This window comes from Formica exsecta, unplaced genomic scaffold (genome assembly GCF_003651465.1).
Source record: "Formica exsecta isolate Colony F162 unplaced genomic scaffold, ASM365146v1 scaffold233, whole genome shotgun sequence".
Classification (NCBI taxonomy): domain Eukaryota; kingdom Metazoa; phylum Arthropoda; class Insecta; order Hymenoptera; family Formicidae; genus Formica; species Formica exsecta.
The window spans coordinates 1,148,874-1,171,144 of record NW_021849616.1 but is presented as its reverse complement, the minus strand read 5'-3'; the positions used below and the strand labels follow the sequence as shown (position 1 = coordinate 1,171,144).

The 22,271-nt window shown below is 35.0% G+C and overlaps 5 protein-coding genes across 7 annotated transcripts in view; 2 read left to right on the top strand and 3 right to left on the bottom strand.

The window, feature by feature from the left end:
• LOC115235704 (protein SERAC1-like) overlaps nt 1-4,748 on the bottom strand; it is a 9,461-nt gene extending 4,713 nt beyond the window's left edge. Inside the window, exons 1-16 of one of the 2 annotated variants that reach the window (XM_029807643.1) lie at nt 4,607-4,748; nt 4,388-4,501; nt 4,174-4,301; nt 3,893-4,093; nt 3,585-3,712; nt 3,369-3,479; nt 2,969-3,107; nt 2,742-2,885; nt 2,411-2,668; nt 2,052-2,250; nt 1,776-1,937; nt 1,479-1,606; nt 1,208-1,360; nt 995-1,141; nt 779-845; nt 255-540 (exon numbers count right to left, since the gene is read on the bottom strand). In XM_029807643.1, the coding sequence (XP_029663503.1) occupies nt 423-540; nt 779-845; nt 995-1,141; nt 1,208-1,360; nt 1,479-1,606; nt 1,776-1,937; nt 2,052-2,250; nt 2,411-2,668; nt 2,742-2,885; nt 2,969-3,107; nt 3,369-3,479; nt 3,585-3,712; nt 3,893-4,093; nt 4,174-4,301; nt 4,388-4,458 (2,154 nt within the window). In that variant the 5' untranslated portion in view covers nt 4,459-4,501; nt 4,607-4,748 and the 3' untranslated portion in view covers nt 255-422. Of the gene's footprint in view, nt 1-254; nt 541-778; nt 846-994; nt 1,142-1,207; nt 1,361-1,478; nt 1,607-1,775; nt 1,938-2,051; nt 2,251-2,410; nt 2,669-2,741; nt 2,886-2,968; nt 3,108-3,368; nt 3,480-3,584; nt 3,713-3,892; nt 4,094-4,173; nt 4,302-4,387 lie in introns of those variants that run through there. The other variant, XM_029807642.1, reaches the window with a different exon arrangement.
• A 1-nt stretch (nt 4,749) lies between these two features.
• Nucleotides 4,750-7,368, top strand: LOC115235706 (ras-related protein Rab-6.2). Of its 2 annotated transcripts, XM_029807647.1 has the most exons (4): nt 4,777-5,013; nt 5,401-5,472; nt 6,218-6,390; nt 6,467-7,368. In XM_029807647.1, exons 1-4 carry the CDS (start codon nt 4,834-4,836, stop codon nt 6,663-6,665), a joined length of 624 nt encoding a protein of 207 aa, XP_029663507.1. In that variant the 5' UTR covers nt 4,777-4,833; the 3' UTR covers nt 6,666-7,368. The 2 variants fall into 2 exon arrangements, with proteins under 2 accessions (XP_029663506.1, XP_029663507.1); XM_029807646.1 differs by lacking the exons at nt 6,218-6,390; nt 6,467-7,368 and adding an exon at nt 5,722-6,175 and having other exon boundaries at nt 4,750-5,013; nt 5,401-5,645.
• On the bottom strand, nt 6,831-9,617 carry LOC115235705 (cysteine desulfurase, mitochondrial). The gene is made up of 10 exons (XM_029807644.1): nt 9,380-9,617; nt 9,206-9,285; nt 9,014-9,130; nt 8,792-8,929; nt 8,517-8,722; nt 8,313-8,434; nt 7,935-8,092; nt 7,587-7,858; nt 7,385-7,474; nt 6,831-7,108 (listed from the first exon to the last, which is right to left on the bottom strand). Exons 1-10 carry the CDS (start codon nt 9,483-9,485, stop codon nt 7,045-7,047), a joined length of 1,353 nt encoding a protein of 450 aa, XP_029663504.1. The 5' UTR covers nt 9,486-9,617; the 3' UTR covers nt 6,831-7,044.
• A 480-nt stretch (nt 9,618-10,097) lies between these two features.
• LOC115235745 lies at nt 10,098-20,948 on the bottom strand. Its single transcript, XM_029807694.1, has 7 exons — nt 20,739-20,948; nt 12,843-13,006; nt 12,588-12,757; nt 12,240-12,488; nt 12,012-12,172; nt 11,732-11,821; nt 10,098-11,657 (listed from the first exon to the last, which is right to left on the bottom strand). Exons 2-7 carry the CDS (start codon nt 12,962-12,964, stop codon nt 10,581-10,583), a joined length of 1,869 nt encoding a protein of 622 aa, XP_029663554.1. The 5' UTR covers nt 12,965-13,006; nt 20,739-20,948; the 3' UTR covers nt 10,098-10,580.
• Nucleotides 20,949-21,249: 301 nt separating this feature from the next.
• Nucleotides 21,250-22,271, top strand: part of LOC115235742 (fez family zinc finger protein erm-like) — a 29,173-nt gene continuing 28,151 nt past the window's right edge. Inside the window, exon 1 of the mRNA XM_029807689.1 lies at nt 21,250-22,130. The gene's annotated coding sequence lies outside the window, so the exon portion shown is untranslated. The remainder of the gene's footprint in view (nt 22,131-22,271) is intronic.

The following is a 22,271-nucleotide window of genomic DNA, read 5'->3' as shown; positions in this document are numbered from 1 at the left end:
ATACATATATATAACTTTGTGTTTATACACACACACATACACACACATTACTTCGCAAAAATTGTCACAGAGGATTCATTCATTTGTTTTTTATTTTTCATTCACTTTAATATGAATTTATTTATTCTAGTCAGAATAATAAATAATCGATAATATTTGTATAATTGGTCGCACTCCACTCAGCGATACATGACGCCAATATATATTATCGCGATGTATTTAGAATTGCGGGTATAAAAAATAGAATTAGGCAATAAGAAAGTAGTGATTATATTGACAATGAATTTATAAATGATGAAAAACATTAAGATCGGGTCATAACGTGTGTTGTACAAATCTTTTCATGTTATTATTCATACATACATTGTCTTCACATATTCACAGATCTATATAAAAAATATATATAACTCTTATATACAGACCTAAAATAATTTATCCAACAGCGAAAATGAGTTCCTAATTGACGAAATAGTCGTTTTTTCCTGATGATTAATATGGCGTTTGAGCACGCTCAAAAGTTTTTGGTATAAGAATGATTGCCTAGCCGCAAAAAAATATGAAATAGCATGAGTTTATTATTTTTCCTTTTGTGTTGCAATTAATTTCATTAAAAGGATGCAACCATGTATATTTGACATATATAGAATTTCGAAACATCATTGGCAATTCAATAAAAACGGAGCGCGTGCTGAATTTTCCATTTTTTAAATACAATTTAAGGATTTGGCGCATCTTTCTTTTATTTTACCAATGATGTTTTTAAACCACGCTGACTTACCTGCTGGCTGGTTTGCATATTGACAAATGATCCTGTGGAATCTCAAAGAATTCCCCTATGCCAGGATCTGGAAAGACATGTAATACGAATTGCATGATATAGCATATTATCTTGTGATGATAAGAATCTAGATTTATTGCCATTAAATTACATTAAAATTTAATCACATATATAAATCACATATGAAAAATCTAATACATTATCCTAATGCATTACCTGCCGAATTAAGGCTGACGAATTGGAAGGGGAACTTTAGCGTGGTTACAAGCGTAGGTTTGGCCTCGGCAAAACTCACTATTTCTATATGATATTCCTTCAACATTTCTAGGAATTCCTCATGCAATTTTAGCAATTGTGGCGATTCTGAAACATTAGAATAATACATTAGTTATTTATTAATTAGAGAACTAGATGGATCAAGAAGATTACCTTCGCGCAGTTCTTGAACCTCGACTGTTGGCCATACCAACATTTGCGTCATTTGCTTCAGAGCTGCCACATGAGAACCTCGGTGAGGAGTACCGTAAAATAAGATAGCTTTGGTATTCTTGCAAATACCGTGCTTATCTCCAGTTTTCCACTCTATAAGCAATATATAATAATGACTTGTAATAGTATTAACAATAACGATAGCAATATAATAATAGTTTCTTGATATATACATTAAAATATATAAAAAATATATACAAATTCAATTTACCTTCTACAAGCATCTTTTTAACTAATAATCCACCCATTGAATGACCAACCCATATAAGCGGCCGCTGTCCTACATTTGCCATTGTTAATTTGGTAATGAATTCTTCGCTCCTATCTTTAATAGTGTTCCTAACCAATGTGATGTATCAAATATAATTATTGGTATATCTAATACACACCTACATTAAAAGTAAGAAAGAAGAAGAGGGGAAAAAAAAAAAATGAAGTAATATTGAATAATATGAAATAAATATTCCCGTATGACAATAAATGAAATATATATATATATAACACTCACTTCTTATTTTGTATTGGGCAGAAAGGAGTCCACATAGATAAACTTGTATCATAATTAATACCTATAAGTCGTAAGGATGGTATGTCCATGGGTAACCAATCTTTGGGCCAACATAATGATTTAGATGTACAATCGAATCCATTCTTTATGCAGACATTATCTCTAAAAATATATGTGTGAAAATTCACTATTAATTAAAGATATGGTATTTATGAAAATTATTATTTACAAGCACATCTTTCATTTGTATCATTCTATAGATATGTAAAAATTTACCCTTTGCAAAAATAAGGTCCGCATGCGTGAGCATTTGTGTTTTGTGGACAATCATCCAATACCACTTCAAAATCTTGGCCTATTTTTTTCCATTCACGTAAGTGCAGGTCGCGGGCTAAATCTTTAAAAAATTCCTGAGGACGATCGTCGTCGATCATAGTAGATAAATAATCCATAGTCTGATTTAATGTATTGGGATCTACAATTAAATGTGCAAAATATATATATATATATATATATATCACATCTATATTCTTTAACAAATATATATATATATATATTATATATAAAATATAGATGTGTGATCTTTATTATGACAAAATAAAATTCGAAGAATATGATCATGGATATTGACGAACCTGTAACTTCAAATGCAGAAGTATCTACATCGCGTTGTCTCCAAGTAACAAAGACTCCACCTAACAGTCCATGCAAAAACACAACATCCATCTTTGTGGCTGCATGAACTCTGTACAGGGGATGAAGAAGATAAACACGCTGCGAGTATTTTGCTCCTTCGTTTCCGTCCGTATCCAAATTCGCTAATGCACTGATCGCCTGTGCCGACAGACGAATATCATCACTGCGAGACCAACGTGACAATATGCCGATCCACCCTTATCAAACGCAATTTATGTCATGTATTCGCAGCGCAATGATATCGCAGAAAGCTCGATGAGTCTATCTTACCGGATTCATAGATATTGTTTAAATACTCGGAGTGAAGAGACATATTGGATAATATTTTCGCGAGTAATATGCAAATTTCAATATCATCGCTGCAAATTTTTTGTATCGCCATTAATATTGGCAAAACTCCGGCACTGATCAAGTCTAAAATCCAAAAATCAAAGAAAATATGTAGGGTAAACAATCTGTGAAATTAATGTATGATGTATGATATTTTTATATCTCACGTTTACTATACTGTTCCACAGATGAATGGTGACAGATTGCTTCAACACAACTTTTAAGCAATTCATTATCCCAGACAATTGTTGTTTCCGTTGAAAGGCCTACACTTGTCAAATCATGATCAAACCACTCTACAAGATACTGTACATCAAATTGAATACATGGTTATATATGGTTAATATTATTAAGTCATAATCACAATACTGTAACATTGTATATGTTAGAAAAAGATCATTTTCTTGCAATATCCTTACTCAATTATAATAATTAATTTTTGTAAATATTTATAACTTTAAAGATAATACTGTACAATTTATTACATATATATATTTGTTAATTTATTATGTCTTTTATTATCGTACTATAATTAATATTTTGTTTAATATATATTTGTGTACTTACTCGATGTGAGTCTTTGAACTTTTTACTAAGGAACTGTGTAAGACAGAGATGTCCATTATCACATAAAGTATTCAAATGTAACAGCAATGAATGTACTTGTTCTAAGACATCCTACAAAAACAATTTTACTTATCATTACTATAATTGTCAGATATAATGTACATATATGTATTTTTCATAAAACATTTAAAAGTTTTAAATGATTGTGTTACATACATGTAAGTTATATTGTATATGATAATATGGTGGCTGCAGAAAGAATTGCAGATTAACATTTGACATTCTTGCAAGGGCTACTGCTGTTCTAGCATCCAACATCTGTGCCAAATGACGATATTGCCAATCTAAAAGATATGTATTCTATAAATATTACACACATATATACACACACACACACACAAATGTCTAATATTTATAAGATTTATAAATATTACTTATATTATTTATAGGAAAAGTTAGTCCTGCTATATTTAAAAAGAGCTATAATTAACGACATCAGAGTATATAACAATAAATAAACTTACCTTTCAAGTTTGATAAGGAACTAAGAGCAGTTACAGCTTTGAATCGTTCAGTTTTATCCCCGTGTTGCGCCATATACAATAATTTATATGCCATTTTATGATTTTTTATCTTCCACCGGTTTGTGAACATATCACTAAAATTCTGTGGCTTCTCCAACGCAGATCTATGTAGGTCCTCATCTTCTTTGGATATAAACACATCTGGAAACACAGTACAGAAAATTAAGTAACATTTGTATATCGTTATATTTATCAAAAATATAATCATATTGCAAAATTACCTTTAAATCGAGGATCATCGATATAAATATATTGCGCATGTGTTTGTTCCAAATTTAGAACATTTATATTGACAGTGGACCGAACGATCTGTGATACCTGCCGCAGTTGATACAGAAACCAGCAACTTCTGTATAATACAAGCAATTTTTCTCTAAGTACATTCTCTAACACAATTATGATTTTCATCTCGATAAATATTTTCTTCCAACTTACCCCAGTATCACAACGCAAGTACCACTTGTTTTCAAATAATACACGTAGTTTTTTAAAATTTGTATTCGCATTGTATACGGTACGGCACAAATTCTTATCGCATTCTTAACAAAACTGAACAGAACAAAACGGAAGCAAAAAGAAGCAAATTCCGTTGTAATATAATATTTACATTTCACATTGATGCTTTGAAATGTCAAATGTCAAATGTCAACCTACCTTTACACATGCAAAAAGCAACTATTGACATTATGCCCGTATCACACTAGCAGCTCGCGGTCGCGACTGCGATCTGCGATTGCGATTCTGCCTCAGCCAATTAAAAAGCAGCGACCAGCGATTGCGACTGCCTGTATTACAATAAGGTAAATTAGAGATGTAAAGCTATACCTATATACAGTCGATACAACTGACAGACTGGTGCGCGTGACGTCGATAACGACGATATGGCGTCTGTCAAAGTAACGGAGCAGAAGGTTATATTGTGCGGCGAATACGGCGTCGGCAAGACGTCTATATTCCGACGCTTTGCTAACAATACATTCGTTGCCAGTAGCGATCGTAAGTCGACCCTGGGCCTCGACAATATCGATAAAGAATACGTTGTTGAAGACAGGCGAATTCGCGTGAGTATTCAATCTTATATCTACCAGTCGCTTTTTATTTTGTAAAATGCAAAACATTTAATTATAATAGGTAATTACTTTCGACAAAAACATTGTGTTTCTTTTTCTTATTGATTATGTTAAGTCGTCTCTATGTGAATTCTACTATATAAAATTTATTTTTGTATTATCTTCTGTTCTGCTAAATTAAGTATGAGTTATGTACAATGAACTATATAATAAATTGAAATAATTTACATATTTCAGTATTATGGTTCTTAAATGTTGCATAAATATACTAATAGATATATTATTTATATATAACCAAGAGATATATAGTACAATACATTTTGCACATCCCTTAGAGTTAATGAGTATTTCTGACTTTATGCTTTTTACTTTTCTTAGCTACAACTATGGGATACTGGTGGTATGGAAAGAGTAGCATCCGTTACGTCGAGTTATTACAAATTTGCAGAGGCTGCTATTCTGGTATTTGCCCTGGATAATTCAACATCGTTTCATTTATTATCCCAGCACTTGCTTGATATAGTTACATATGCAGAAAATGCAAAGATATTTCTTTGCGGAAACAAAAGTGACCTGGAAAGCATTGCACCACAAGTCACAGATGCAGAGATGGAACAATTTTGGTAAAGATTTTTAAAATTTTTCTTTTGCAATTGACTTAATTTTTGATGAAGTGCGAAAAAGATAAATCTCTTCTAGTGAACAATGTCATAATTTGATTTCGGGAATATACAAAACATCATGTAAAACTGGTGAAGGAATAAATGAGATGTTTGAGGATATAGCGCAACATCTGGTGGAAGCTAATCGGTCGCGAATGGAGCTTCACGAGATGGATAAGGATCGTTTTAAAATTTCCTACATCGACGAAGCGGCTGATCCGTCATGTTTGTGTTAATCTATGATTACAAACAAATGTATAATCTTTGAAAACTTCCAAGGCTCAATGTGGATTGTAACACTAAGGGGAATCTTTTATATCAAACATCTATTACATACGACTTTTCTATGAGGAAAGGTCGCGAAAAGAGAGGATGAAAAAAATGTACAAGCGTGATGTACGTATATAAATGACGTATTGCATTTACGATTTTAAATAGAGTTTAATATACATGATGGTAAAGACTTTCAAATAAAAAATTATTATTTACATTGTGAGAAATTATACTTCTAATCAACTTACAAATTTGCAGAGGCTGCTATTCTGGTATTTGCCCTGGATAATTCAACATCGTTTCATTTATTATCCCAGCACTTGCTTGATATAGTTACATATGCAGAAAATGCAAAGATATTTCTTTGCGGAAACAAAAGTGACCTGGAAAGCATTGCACCACAAGTCACAGATGCAGAGATGGAACAATTTTGGTAAAGATTTTTAAAATTTTTCTTTTGCAATTGACTTAATTTTTGATGAAGTGCGAAAAAGATAAATCTCTTCTAGTGAACAATGTCATAATTTGATTTCGGGAATATACAAAACATCATGTAAAACTGGTGAAGGAATAAATGAGATGTTTGAGGATATAGCGCAACATCTGGTGGAAGCTAATCGGTCGCGAATGGAGCTTCACGAGATGGATAAGGATCGTTTTAAAATTTCCTACATCGACGAAGCGGCTGATCCGTCATGTTTGTGTTAATCTATGATTACAAACAAATGTATAATCTTTGAAAACTTCCAAGGCTCAATGTGGATTGTAACACTAAGGGGAATCTTTTATATCAAACATCTATTACATACGACTTTTCTATGAGGAAAGGTCGCGAAAAGAGAGGATGAAAAAAATGTACAAGCGTGATGTACGTATATAAATGACGTATTGCATTTACGATTTTAAATAGAGTTTAATATACATGATGGTAAAGACTTTCAAATAAAAAATTATTATTTACATTGTGAGAAATTATACTTCTAATCAACTAGGCTTGATTTATTAATGTAATTTACGATCGATAATATATAATCAACATACATACTATGTATACTTAAGGCTGTAAAGACCACATGATAACGAGGTACTAGTGCTGAGCCCAATTGATAGTTTTCAAGTCGATACCATCTTCCATCATTTCCCATAACGGGCTGTAAAAGAACAAGCGAATAAAGATTAGAGTTTCGGCACTTATTCTTGACGTAACATCGTCACGACTAATAGATATGTATAGAGATAGAAATAATCACATGATCTCATGAAACGTCCAACAATAAAGTTATTCTCTCCGTGAAATAAGATTACAAACGTTTCAAATTGTTAAGGTCAAAGTAACACATAATATAAGTCTAAATATTATAGATCCTTCACCATGTCTTACATTTGAGAAAAATAAACATTTATATGGTAATTAATGAACGTGTTACCTCATGCCCCGAAGTCGTTTCACTTGCTTTATCGTATTTTCCGCGGTGAAATTCATTTCTTCCAATGTTGTAAATCGTCCAATGCCAAACCTAGTTAACAAAATTGCAAAGTTACATTTATAGAATATAAAATTATTAATAAGATAACTTTGCTAATTAGCAAAGTGCCTTAATTTTGAAATATATGAAATGTGGATTTTACCTAATACTGGAATGAGCTAGATCTTCAGAAGCACCAATCGCTCTCAGCACATAACTGGGCTCCAAGCTCGCGCTGGTGCATGCCGAACCGCTGCTAAGCGCTATGTTCTTCAGAGCCATTAATAACGATTCACCTTCGACACACGAAAACGATAGATTCACGCAGCCGGGATACCAAGCTACGGGGTCGCCGTTTCGCACAACGTGCGTCAAGTTCGACGTTATCTTCTCAATGAGGTAATTCGAGAGCGTGCTGATGTATTTGTGATCGTACTAGAAAATACATATAGTATGGACTTTAATATCTTAAAACGTATTACACATAGCAGTAACTTTTCATTTCACTCACATCCATCTCGCTCTGCGCTAGCTCACAAGCGGCACCCAGTCCTACAGCTAAGGGTGCAGGTACAGTGCCGCTTCTCATTCCTCTCTCTTGTCCACCCCCACTTTGCAACGGTTCCACACGCACCCGTGGTCTTCTTCTAACATATAGGGCTCCAATCCCTTAATCAGCAATTAATAAAATGGATGCGTAAAAGATGTATCAAACTCTTATCATGCGTTTTAAGTGGGAATTATATTCATATTTTTCATAAAAAGTTCACTATTAAAAACCAATATATAGATAAAAAAAAAAATTTATACCTCTAGTACATTGATATTTGTGAGAAAGTTATATTATTTTTCTTTTTATAATAATAAATTACAATAATTGCGGAATTACCTTTTGGGCCATATAACTTATGACCGCTAATAGACAAAAGATCAATATTCATGGCGTTAACATCGACTGGTATTTTGCCAACAGCTTGCGCAGCATCTGTGTGAAAAAATACTTTCTTCTTTCTATAACATTAAGAACAACACAAATAGAATTAAAAGAGAATTATAATAGAACAATCATAATATTTTAAATTTGATATCTTACCTACAAATGGCGCCAATTTCCTCAATAGGCTGTTTAACACCAATCTCATTATTCACCATCATTATAGAAACAAGCGATGTAGATGGTCTAATGGCTGCTTCTAATTCATTGATATCAATAAGACCATTTGAGTTAACAGAAATGTATGTTACATCAAATCCTTCTGCTTCCAAGGCTCTACATGAATCCAATACACATTTGTGCTCCTGGATAAATCAAACAACTTTATTATATATATTAAGACAAGATTTTTTATAAAGATGCAACTTTCTTACTGTCTGGGTCGTCACAACATGATTTTTTCTTGATTTGTAGAACCTTGCTACACCTTTCACAGCTATATTATTACATTCTGTCGCACCAGATGTAAATATCACTTCCTTCTTATCTGCTCCTATGAGATCTGCAATTTGCTGTTAAAAAGAAAAAACACAAATAATTTTTTATATATTATAAAATCATAAAATACAACAAATTTTGTAAGTTAAGACACCAACTTGGCGAGCATGCTCAACTGCTGCTTCTGTTTCCCAACCATACATATGAGTTCTGGAATGTGGATTGCCATGGTATACTGTCAGATATGGCATCATTTTATCCAACACTCGAGGGTCCTGCGTAATAGTTTAACATCTTAGTTTTTTACATGTATATAGATTGCATCATATGACATCATGTTTTCAATTTACCAGTGGGGTAGTAGCTTGGGCGTCCAAATAAAGAGCTCTACCCTCCGTTGGACCCTTTTTATATTCGTCCGTGATGGGAGCTATACAATGTATAAAAAATTACTATTAAATATTACACTTGACATATATATATGATTAAAGATGCATTAATTTTGGTACCTCAACGATACTTACATTCATACTCGGCAATGTCTGACAAGTGCTGACCGCACGTGTGCAGACAATGGCGATCTTTCACGCGATGTAACGCGGATAACAAACATCTTGTCGATCGAAACATTCTAATAATTGCCTGAAATTATTCTCATGAAGACGAATCACACATTCCACGAACTCGCATGTTCTAACCTCGCGGAAGCAACACTGTGCCGCACCATCAACCATCAACAATAGCAAAATGAGCACAGCGGCACAAGCGGAAGAAAATGAAGTATTGGTATACATATATATATAATATATATATAGATATTACATTACTATGCAACTTTTATAATTTCTCCATCATTATGAGAATCATAAATGTAAAAGGATGAGGTATATATTTTGTTATTAAGAAATTACACATAATCCTGAAAAAAAAATTACAATTGTATTTCATTTCAGTCATTTCACAATGATTGAAAAATCGATTATTAATTAATTTTTACATATAATAAATATGAATTATCTTGAGATATAATTATCAATTATATATTGTAATTATAATATTTTTAAATATGTAGGATTAAGCTAAATGGACTCGCATAATGAATTTGTATAAAAAAATCAATATAAAAGTCATATTTAAAGTCTACAATTTCCTCTTTTTTTATAGATATATTTTTATATATATACCACAGTGCAAAAGAAGAAAAATATCTTTGAGCACAGATTAAACGAAAAATAAAAAAAGTTTTTTTTTTCTTTTGCAACATAGTTGTTTGCTTTATCATAAGCTGTAGAAAAATATTGTAACTTGGTAAAATTTTTAAAAAGTAACCAATGTGGTATCTCTTTCCACATGTACACACGCATGGATATATACTTAACATATTTGATAAATATTATTTTCTTTAAAAGTTATTATTAAAAATAAGCAAGATTTAGATATATGCAATTTTCCCTGATATTATTATAGAGACTGATAATCTCGATAAATACAAGATATTTAAAATGTACTACACAATAAAATTCATCTAAATTATAATAATACTCATATTATAATTATATAATATTAAAATGCATTAGAGAGAATTCTGTCATGGAAATTTCTAATTTCAGTAAAATTAAAAATAATAGCTGAAATAATATACAAATATAAGATCCTTAGATATAATGATCTTAGATTTAACTGTACGTTAATATGATTCTTTATCGAGTATATTATTACACAGGTTTAACGATCTTTAGAAAGATTTAAGGAATCTCCTATGTCGGCCGATTGCGATGATTGTTGCTTCTTATGCAACGTCGTCATGTCCAACATGCCTCCAAAGTCAGATTTAATACTCGATATTGTCAGATCTTCTGTTCCTTGATATTCGCTTGGTCTGCTGATCTTCGCGGAATCGATCTGTGCTTCCAATTTCTTACGATCGCTTGTATAATCCTCGGCGCTCGCCGAGAAGCTTCTGCAACCTTCCGACGAGCCGACAGTTTTGAAGGGTGACGGAATCGCATCGACGGTAACGAAGTCGCCCGCTTTGCGTTCGTTACCTTCCATATCCTTTGCCGGCGACATTTTGCCGAGGGGCCCGAATAGATTCGCAATGTTACGCATATACGTGGATGGCGAGGATGACGAGGTTCGCGTAAAGTCTGCGATGGAGAAACTAGACAGCTTCGCCAAATCGGCAGTGGAGAAATTCGCCAGCTTCGTCAGATCCGAAAACTTTGTGATCTGCTGCGTGATATCCGCTAACGGAAAGTCGGAATTCGCTGATGTTCGGCTCTTAGTGCCATCGCCAGCTAGTGGATTCGGCAGTTTTGAAAAATCCGCCGGTGCGAAATCGTAATCGCACTTGGCATTCTTCACCGATACCGTAAGCTCGCCCGATTGAAAACTCGGTATTATCTCTGATGGCGATATGTGTTTGGAGCTTACGATGGAAGTGCTATCTTTTATCTGTGTGATAGACGCGGCATCATTAGGACCCATACTGTCTTTTTTAATACTATCCCGAGAGGTCGATGGTTGCAATACGAACGGCTTGGACGTGGGAGTGATTATGGCACCACCGTCAGGTTTGAAATTGACCGGTGCGAGGAAAACAGCCGCGTTACTAGCTGCGAGACCCACGGCCTGCGGAACGGGTGGTCCAAGAGATTCCGAAGAAGGTACCAAGGGAAATTTCATAGTCAAGTACTCGGGCACATTGCCATCTTCAGAGCCTGGGCAAATCATTTCTCTGATTACATCCCAGTACGAGCCATTTGACCTATTTCGACCAGGCAATTTCGATGCTAGAGAGCACTATTAGTATAAGAGATTATTAGTATGATATTTGACAAGCTTATTGTCTGCACATTGATTGTTAATGTACTCACTCTTAAACGTTCAAGGTATGTTGTATTGTTGTTGAAATTGGCAGTAAAATCGATGCCGCCTTCGCTCTTATAATATTCTATACATCTTCTCTACAAAAATAAATGATATATGACATGATAGTAAAAAAAAGTAAATAAAAGCTTTTATGTGAATCTAATTATCTTCGAATTTTGCATTTATCTTCAAATTTCACATCTTGCTGAATTAAATTTTAATTCATATAAAGTAGTAATACTAAAATATAATAATATAATAATTGTTTCATTAAGAAATACTTACAATCTCTTCCAAAGTATCTTGAGAGAGAAAATGCTCCTGTGATAATGTGTAACTGAGAAGCATTGGTCGAGGATATTCGTGAGGTCTATTTTCAGGTGGTGGTAGAGACCAAAAGACATTGAAATTCGACTCATAGCAATTGCCATCCATATTGTAAGGAGCTATAAATTAAAAAGTGATAATTATAAAGTATACTCTACATACAGAAGAAATTTTTAATATACTCACAGCATATTAATCCCACGCATGGTATATATCCGTTATCGCTAGGTCCCTTCATTTTGATCTGATAATCTAATTGAGAATCCACATCTCTCAACGAAGGTGATGCATGAGAACGTGGGTGAGAATGATACCATCCTACCAGTGTGACACGTTTCCATTCCATGGCTCTTGCAATTTCAGCTTCCACAGCTGCTGCAGCCGATTTTTCTTTGCCAGAGTATCGACATGGAAATGCACATGTTACAGAAAGATCTACAACAAAATATAGCTCAATCAAACAATATTCTAAATGAGCATAAAATGTAATAATCATGTACTTCATATATAATGAAATTCAGTTATAAAATGTACTATGTGAATTGATATCCCAGTGTCCGCCAAGATAGCCGCAAATTTCCTTGTCTGTTAAATGACAATGTAAGTCTACTAATAAGGCTGCAGTGGTTGTGATAGTCACCAAGAAAGGCTGTATCTTTCCGAGTGTACTAAATGATGTCAGTTCTACCATTGTGCTCATATCCCTGCAGAGTAAGAAAAATATTATAATTTTCACAAATAAAGATATACATAATCAAAGAAAACAAATATATTTCTTTATAAACTTACATGGCATGACTTCGTATGCCTAAATTAGCATGTTTTACTGGAACTCGTATTATCTGTATTAGAGGATTGGTTTGAATTTTTTCGCCACTCTCCTCTGCAATTTCTGCTAGTGCCATTTCCATAATCCCAATATACTTTTAAGAAGTAAAGAGAGAGAGATGTGGCTAACAGAATTGAAAAATTCACATATATCCTCTTTTATTTTCTTCGTGTGACGTTTGTCATGTTAGAAAGTTTTTATTATTAAATATATATTATTTCTATCGCTTTTTGAAAAATTGTACAGTATCTTTCATACAATCAACGTGAAATATTTAAAAAACACGTTTTCTGCATAAATTAGAAAAGTATACATATATGCATTGCACGATAGCGTTGCTACCTAACTCAACCTGATCTGATTTGACAGTGCTTGCAGCTGCAGTCGGGAAGATGCTAGGAATGCTTCGAAGCGTTTTGAGTACGGTCGACTTACAATTATAGTTGCCAACAGTTAATAAACCTACTGCCTTTTAAACCTACTGTCGATAATATTATTGTCGAAGATAAGTCAGTGAACGTGATATTAAAATTAGATATATTATCATATATATTATCAGTTATTAATTTTATAGAATACAAAATATAGCAGTTAATATTTTTTGTGTAAATTATTTAATTCTTCTATTTAAAAAATAATTATTACTATATAAAAAACAACCTAAGAATGATATCTTTTCGTCATCTTTTTATAGATGATGTTTTTTTGGCAAAGCGAAAAGATGGCAAAAAGATGTCTTTTCGACTAAACAAAATGTTCTTTTGTAACATGCTAAGTGTTATATATCTTTCTCGTATTTAAGTTTTAGTTGAGAACTATAAAAAATCTGCAAAGCGTGACTAATAAGATATTTTAACCATATTTCTATCGGTTTAATTTTTGATACTAATCCCCATATATAGGGGATTCAGATATTCAACTGATTTTTGAAAAATTCGGGCAGGTAATATCCGATTTTTTCCTCCAAATTAAAAAGAAAGATATAGAGATTTATGATTAATTTTAAGCTTTAAATATCTTTGTATACAATATTCCAACAATAGAGATATTGCTAAAATTAAAGATAATTTAAAAAATATCTTTTGTAATTTTTTCTATTCTAAAATATTGCAAATCTGTTTTAAATCATAAAATATTCTTCTCTCGCCCAAAATAAGTATGTACAACAAATGCGAAATCGATATGCTTTTCCAAATTCAATAGTTTGTTCATATATGATATTGCAGAGATTACAAGGTCCTTTCATGTACGTTTCAATTATCGTTATGTAAATTGACTCTGTTTTGTGATGTGTGCTCAGCATAGGATGAGCATGAACGCGTCGAAGCCTTCGGGCAGCTCTGCTTGCTACGCGCATCCAAAATTGCGATCATATAAATTTGCTAGAGAAAGCGGGAGAGGGGGTCGCCCAATTTCTAATAAAAAAATGCGTCTACGGTTTACATATCCTGAATAGATAAACACATTTGGAGTTTTATACTTATATATAAGGGATGAGAAATATCTATTATTTTTTCGAGAATAGCGATATTGAAGGATGAGTATATATCCCATTTTTTTAAATTTGAAATATCTCTCAAAGAACTTTAATCTATAATCTTTATATTCTATCCAAAAGGTGAAATGTTTGTATGTTGTAGCTATTAAATGATTAAACAGATTAGAATAAACCACATGCGAGGAGAATCAAATATCAGTCAAGTATATCAAAAGGTTAAGTAATATTTGAGAATAATTAAATACTAGCATTATCAAATATTAATTATTTGTCTCATATTTCAATTTAATTAATAAGTACGATATTATTATCTCTGATGTGGAAATAGCCATTGCGTCAATCGTAGAAAATTATAAAATGTAAGAATAAAGTATCAACGGAAAAGAATTTACTTGGAAGCAAGTATATCAACAATTAAATAAAGAGATTTATAGGTAGATTTACAGGAGATTGTTAGGGATTTCTGAGGTATAATGAGACGTGTTCGACTGTATGAATATCGTTCCAGTGCTATTGTAGACATCACATGGGTAAACTGTTTAGGCGGATTATGGCGACAAGCTCTTTGTCACATCTGTCATATACATGGCGTTATATTCCATTTCTATGCCATATTTCGGTATCCAGAGTTCGTTTCTTTTCGCCTACATCATTGAGAGTCGTCATATAATCTAAAAATAGGATTAATCTTGATGCGATGGCCAATATACATCGTGTAAGCAGGAACTTATGAGTTCTCACATCCAGTCACGTTTGCTATTTCTATTCTTTCCGATTTAATTCCATTTTCATCTACAAATAAGAATTCTCTGGTCTTACTCGAGATCTATTAATAACTGTTTAACATTTACAAGTGTAAGAAATCTAATACTCAGAAAATTATTTTTTTATTACGTTATATATTTATTAGCTATCATTTTTTGTCGATAATAATTTGCGCAAACTATTATATATATATATATATAATAGAATAATTTTTATTTGGAAACATATTTTTGATATCTTATATGATTGGCTTCTAATTTCGTCTAAAGCGTAAATTCTGTCGAGAGGAAACATGAATAAAATGACAGTTTCAAGATATTCTATTTATCGTAAGAGAGGTAACAGATTTATCTTACACTTAGAGTATAAAGAGACAACACATACTTATAATACAATTAGAATTATCGATAGCGATTCTCTGTGGATGTTATACGCAATTAAGGAGCATAGTATAACGCGTTTTCTTCCATTTTCGTCTGATATAGAAGAGACGGGAGCATCGGGGGTGCAATTCATATTTGCTGCCGCAGTCAGCAGCGGAGAGAATTGCACCTTTAATCAAGATTTCTACCAATTTGCGAGCGCCGACGGCGCGAAGACAAAGCCTATTGTTGCCGTAACTGGTCGGAGCTTCAAGTGTTCCAACGCAACGGTGAGAGCCTGATGCGCGCGTGTATACCGGGTGTACCGATAAGAGAGACCGATAAATAGTTGATGGTTCGGTTTTCGATATACTCGTGATTCGGTAAATAATTTTTTCGTTAATCGATCAAAAGTCGTTAGATAATATATTACATGATCTGTCAGATTATGCGATGAGATAGAATTGAATTCTATTTTTAGATTCATATCATTCGATTTCTTGTATTTTAACATCCCGCCAAGAAGGTCAGTCTACATTTGAAATCTGAATCCTTTGTAATTTTTAAATGAGAGAATTGTACTTGCAACTAATTTATAATTAACTTATAAATTATATTGTAATTATCATCTAATTAACATTTTAAAAATAAAAGGTAAAAGCGCATTTGAAGTATGCAGGTATAAAAGATACAAAATACTGCAAAGATTTTAAAATTAATGAAGTTTTCAGATACGTATTGAAAAAAAATATTTAATTTTTAATATATCTCTGATAAAATTTTTAAATTATTCTTCTCAATTTTCATATATATATTATTTCGTTTCGTAATACGTAAGACCGTCAATTTTGTATTAACATATAACCAATAATCTATGTAAAGTGAACAGCTATTTACGGATTACCCCGTATACGCACGTCTTCATTGTCGGACCGGGACAGGAGGAGAAGATGAGGATTTTGTAGTGAAGACTGACGCTCAGGAACCGTCGAGCTAGTCGCTTCGCATCCCAGAAGCCTCTATCTCACCGTTCGCTTCCGGCTAAGCCCGCTGCTGTCGCATCCCAGGCAACTTGAGGCTACTCGTAGTTCTGTTTGTGTTTGCTAATTGTGAATTGTCTACTTCTTGCCGGCGTGCATGCGGCGCCGAGAGCAAGTGAGACAGTCGCATCCCAGGCAACTTGAGGCTACTCGTAGTTCTGTTTGTGTTTGCTAATTGTGAATTGTCTACTTCTTGCCGGTGGCTTGCGTGCATGCGGCGCCGAGAGCAAGTGAGACAATCGTTACCTCGGATATACAAACAACAGAGAAAGAGAGAAGGAAGGAAAGGGAGAGAGAAAGAGAAACGGAAGGATGCAAAACGCAAACTGTACGAGGCGAAGTGAGCTTCCGGCTGGAAGCACATCGCCTACGAAATGCTCGGACCGAGGAAAAGCCACCCCCTCGGGGGCCAGCAACCGGGCTGACTCCTTCATCCCCAACCTTACGGCCACTGTCGACTACTCTGCACCACCACTTTTGTGCCGTAGATACTCGAGTTTACCTCACTAGTCAGCAGTGCTTGCACGAGCACTATTCGCCGAGAGGGACCCGCAAGCGAGAAGATACCAATTTTTAGCCGCCTTTCGTACCTCGATCGTACCTCGAGCAGTTCAAGAATTCCACCGTGCGTTCATCAACCGCGGGGATATTTTTCAAAATATGCAATAACAATTTTTATTCTATTTCTTAGTATTCAAAGTCAAATGTCAATGTAATTACAATAAAAATTAAAAAAAAAATAGACAGGGGATAATAAATAAGAGAGACTTCAAACATAAATAATTCACGTTAAAAGTAGATTTAATGTTAAAAATAAAACACACTTCGTGGTCCATTCAAAAGTTTTAAGCGTGCTCTTAACTTAATCATCGCGCCGAACGAACGACGCTTTAATGAAGCATCGGTACTGGTCGTCGGATCGTTTCAGCTCGCGTTAATGAGACAATTTTCAATGTCGCCCCCGCACGAAATAAAACGGTCCCGCGGCTCCGCGCTATTGTTGAGGAAAATGCGCGCGGCGCACCCTCCGTCGGATGCTGTTGGCCGGGCGGACCGCTCGAAATATCACCCCGTCTCTCCAGAGACAGGGGACATATTGTTTGGTTCAGTAATTCCTCGCGTTATTTCCCGTGTGTTTGCTTTTTATCATTGTAAACTGATATATTGTCCGGGGTAATTCTTCCCCTCGCGCGATGGAGAAACTTACGGACGCGGCAGAGAGAGGGATGCGGACGCGAACGACGAAGGGGTCGTAATCGCTTGGACTAGCGGTGCGGAGTTTCACTTCGTAAAGTGATGGAAACGAGATTACACTCGGCCATAACGCCGAGCTGCCTTCTTTATTTTTAAACGTGGTCGCGCTCAACGATGGAAGCTTGTTTTAACGCTTATCCGCGCGGGACTATGCGCGCGAATGTATGTACATACGTGTCTGGAAATGAATTTGATAGAGTGACAGCGCGCAATTGTCATAGTGTTCTGTTTTTCATTTCAATCTCGTATTTTTGGTCCATGTTAGTTCGAGTTGACATCGGAACAAATTTCGCGATTCCTATAACGGAGAAAAATTTTTCGAAAAAGTGATGTGAAATGCAACACGAAGTAATTTGATTAGAAAACAAATTTTATGTCAAGTAAAATTAAAGAAAATAATAACATGAAGATACGTAAATCATCTAGAATCTAGAACATTTTACTCATGTGAAAAATATGCGAATTCAATAAAAATTAACAACATAATAACTTACGATATAGCACGCACAATGTATAGTTTGAAATTATCGGTTTGTAAAAACATCTTTTATTAGATATTAAATATGTTCTACATTTTTACGTTTAATGAAACGATTATTATTATACAATTTATTTCCTTTACTTTAAATAAAAAAATTTTGACATTTTAAATAAAATTAAAATAAAGTAATAAAAATTAAAATAAAGAATATATATTCTTTTTACTTTTTTTATCGTTCAAAAGTTACTGATAAAAATTTTTTCTTGGCTTATTGTTGGTCCATCATCATTGAGATATTGTATTGACATGTATGTACTTCGCGTCAATGTTTGAGCTTGAATTCTCTCGAGTGTCGCGTAAGTACTTGCGTGCGACACTGTGATATACACGCTTGTCATATGGTGTGACACGTGCGCCAAACGCTAAACTCGTCGTACGACAAACAACGAATTAAGTCTCACCGGCCGTTTCTCGCTTCAGACTCGAATCAAATTCTCTCTGTAGTTTGAGACTTGTCAATAAAACGCTACGGGTGCGATGAGATCGATCTACAAAGTTAATGATGAATAAGTGTTTCTGTTAAATATTAAATATGAACATGTATGAACAACGTACTCTTCACGTGAAATTTAACAGAATAAACATATCTTTCTGGAAACAATAAGAGAATTATAATATAATAACAATAGACTCGACTATTTACTTTAAGCATGAAATGAACAATATTAAATTTGTTTAAATGCATAATATATTACATAAACAAGGCGATATTATCATAATGTTGGAAAGGTCTTAAAATAGTTATTTGGCATCGTCTTCAAGTCCGTTTAGGTCTTGGATACGTTCAAAAGTCCCGGATCTATACAGCAATGAAGACGTATCTATCGGTGGAACGTAATTTGTGTTCCTCTTCAGTTAATTACGCGTGGGAGGCATTGATACCGATGCGATGGAAGGGGCGAGACGAGGCGAGGCGAGGCGATATTTAAAGGGCAACGGTGTAATCCGAAGAAAGAGGCGTCGAGGCGCATCACGGCGTCGTTGAGTAAAATGGGTGGCTACCGAGATGTGGTAGTAGAGAGAGAAAGAGAGAGAGAGAGAGAGAGAGAGAGAGATGCGGTTGTGTGTCACACACTGGGGGTCGCCGTCTTAGTGAAAGCTGGCATGATCTAGCACGAAAGATCGGGAGGGAAAGGGAGGGTGTCTATCTGTCTTTATCAGCCAGGCAGGCAGGTAGAGCCGTGTCGAACCGTCATGCCACTCCTGCCTCCCCCGCTTACCCTCTTTCCTTTCATCCCTTGCACCTCATCCCTCTCGCCGAGAGCTACGCCAACGGCGAGAACACCCGATTGGCGTTTCCCTCTCGAACGAGGGAGGACATCACGCACCCCTATTGGCTCCCGGCGAATCCATACTCGGTATTCATTCGCCACCCCATTCGTCGACCCCTCGCGGGGCCGAAATCCCGCGTGTACCCTCCTTTTCCCCGCGTATTCTCTCTCCTCTACGTCCTCCTCTTCGACACCCCTTGTGAGCGACCGATGCGACTCACCCCTCTCTCACGGGGCGCCTTCACAATGCATTTCACCGCCGGCGCTTTTTCACCTTTCGCGCCGGATATTTCTAAATAAATACTTTTTTAATAAGCGTCGGACTGCGCGAACGGCGTAACTGCAGCGCCATTTTTCATCATGTTTTTGTGCCCGGGGAGAAAATTGGATTTCCACTAGTCCGAGTGCCAGTCACTTTTCTCATTCCGATATTTGCTGTATCTAACTGGGGTACTACAATTTTCTACTAACGTTAGCAAATGGTTGATGCAGAGAGATTATCCCCCCCCTCTCTTCCTCTCTCTCTCTGTTTTTAAGTAAAATAAAAATTTGATACAAAATAGAAAATATAATATGTGTGTGCAAAGTTGATTGTAGATTATGCAGATAAGTTTTGCAATAGTATAATATATCTATGAGCAACATTAAAAAATTGTATACTCACACACATACACACGCCCAATATTATGTAAATTATGATTACTTACTAATAATAAAAATCAAGAGTACGATACATTTTATATCGTTAATTTAAGATGGTTATACATAAAAAAGTAGAAACCCTTAAAAAAATGCTTACAATACTTAGTTTGTAATATTGTTTAGAAAATTATTTAAATAGAAGACAATTTTAAAATTAATGCGCGTGAATATTTGTTGAGGTAATATGAAATATATATATATAATTTCATCAAAAATATAAAAACTTTTTTTTGAGATTAGCGTCTTATCATCAGAAATTCATCAATTCAAACAAATTAGGCTGCGCTTTCTCCGACTGGATCGAAGAATTATTGAGACTAAAGTTCGATGTATAAACAATAATTTTTCAAGAAAATATTCATTTATCCTGCTATTGTCATTTAAAAAATGAAAAATGGCATTTAAAATAAAGTGACATCTTACAAGTTCCAACGAGCAGCGGTGCATAGGAGAGAGCATCGCTGATATCTGGCTTCCGGAGCGGCATGGATCGGTTGGTTGGCGGTGAACAAATTAGGCCAAGAAGGAGCCGACGCCTCGGCTCCGAAAGGAAATCGATGCAAAGTGTCGAAAGCGAGGAGAGCGAACCTTCGCCTGTACTTTTGACGTCGCCGGTCGCACCTCGCCCTTTTTGTCGTGAGCTCGAGCGACTCGCGCGGCAGACAGAAACGGAATAGCCGCACCGTGACATCCTGGTGGATAAAAGTAGGAAAGAGAAAGAGAGAGAGAAGGAGAGAGAGAAACGCACATCGAGAAACGTGGGGATGAAGAATTTTACGGGGTGACACGGGTCGAGCAACGAGAAACGGGCTATGGATGTCGGCTCCGCCTATCGTACCGCCCACGCTGGTGGTGGTTGTTGCTAACATCCCCTCGCCCTTCACCCTTCACGCAGCTGGAACCTTCTCGCGGCTTGCCAACAGGCAGCGCACACACGTCATCCTCACCAGCGGCGAACGGCGCCTTCAACCGTCGCCCCGGGGTCGCCGTCGCGATCCATCCATCGGAAATCATCGGACTCGTCGATTTTGGACATTAGGAATTTTTCCGGAAGTGATTCGAGTTGTGTATCGAGTTGTGTGACATCGGAGTTCAATGAATCGTTGGACTGCTACGCGAGATTAAAGACTTTTTGCTGTGAAACTTATCGAATCGAATGGAAAAAACGAGGGAAAACAGCAGAGGAAGAATTTTGATGTGCATATGAGCATGATTGATTTTAATAATAATAATGTTTAAACAACATTGTTTAATTGAGACGTAATGATCCTTTGAGCTCGAAATTCTAAGTCATAAATAATCAATTGCAAAGAGATTCCAGATTTATATCTCGATGATTACGAATAAATTAAAAATGAAACGGAGATACCAGTTCGATAAAAGTGTAGGACGTTATTAGTGATCATAAACATGGAATATGAATTGATTAGAGGATTGGAACCAAGAATCTTGATGATGCCGACGGACAATCAGGATAATGTAAAGTCGATTATTGATGTGTCGATCATCAAGTCTCGACGGCTTTATTTTTGTGATGAGGACGACAGTCTCTTGAATTTGGTGTCGTCGATTCGTGTCGCGATGTGTGTAGCTTGAAATTATTCGCGACAAATTTATATAATCGCTTAGGACGGTACGAAAAACGTGTACCGTGACTGATGGGAAAGAACTTTACGCGAAACTTCAATTATATTCAATGTTGGATGTTCGACAATTAATCGGAAGTCGGTGAAAGTGTTCGGGCTGGTAGGAAGAACGTCGTGTTGTGAGCTGTGCTGCTGAGTTCGATTAGACGGCAAAATTTCCACAATTTTTGTAAGTATAAACGATTAAAAAAATAACATTCTTTAAAATTTAAGAATTGTTAATAAATTGAACAATAATCAATATAAATTTCTTTTATGTTGTATTCACATTTTACTCTCAATTTTCTTTTATATATATATATACATAAAG

Coding starts and splice junctions, on each gene's coding strand:
- LOC115235706 (XM_029807647.1), top strand. CDS start 4,834: ATGGCGTCTGTCAAAGTAACGGAGCAGAAGGTTATATTGTGCGGCGAA. Junction 5,014..5,400: donor TTGAAGACAGGCGAATTCGC/GTGAGTATTCAA, acceptor TACTTTTCTTAG/CTACAACTATGGGATACTGG. Junction 5,473..6,217: donor GTTATTACAAATTTGCAGAG/GCTGCTATTCTG, acceptor AAATTTGCAGAG/GCTGCTATTCTGGTATTTGC.
- LOC115235705 (XM_029807644.1), bottom strand. CDS start 9,485: ATGTTTCGATCGACAAGATGTTTGTTATCCGCGTTACATCGCGTGAAA. Junction 9,286..9,379: donor AGACATTGCCGAGTATGAAT/GTAAGTATCGTT, acceptor TACATTGTATAG/CTCCCATCACGGACGAATAT. Junction 7,109..7,384: donor AAACGACTTCGGGGCATGAG/GTAACACGTTCA, acceptor GTTCTTTTACAG/CCCGTTATGGGAAATGATGG.
- LOC115235745 (XM_029807694.1), bottom strand. CDS start 12,964: ATGGAAATGGCACTAGCAGAAATTGCAGAGGAGAGTGGCGAAAAAATT. Junction 12,489..12,587: donor CTGGGATATCAATTCACATA/GTACATTTTATA, acceptor ATTTTGTTGTAG/ATCTTTCTGTAACATGTGCA. Junction 11,658..11,731: donor CATACCTTGAACGTTTAAGA/GTGAGTACATTA, acceptor TTATACTAATAG/TGCTCTCTAGCATCGAAATT.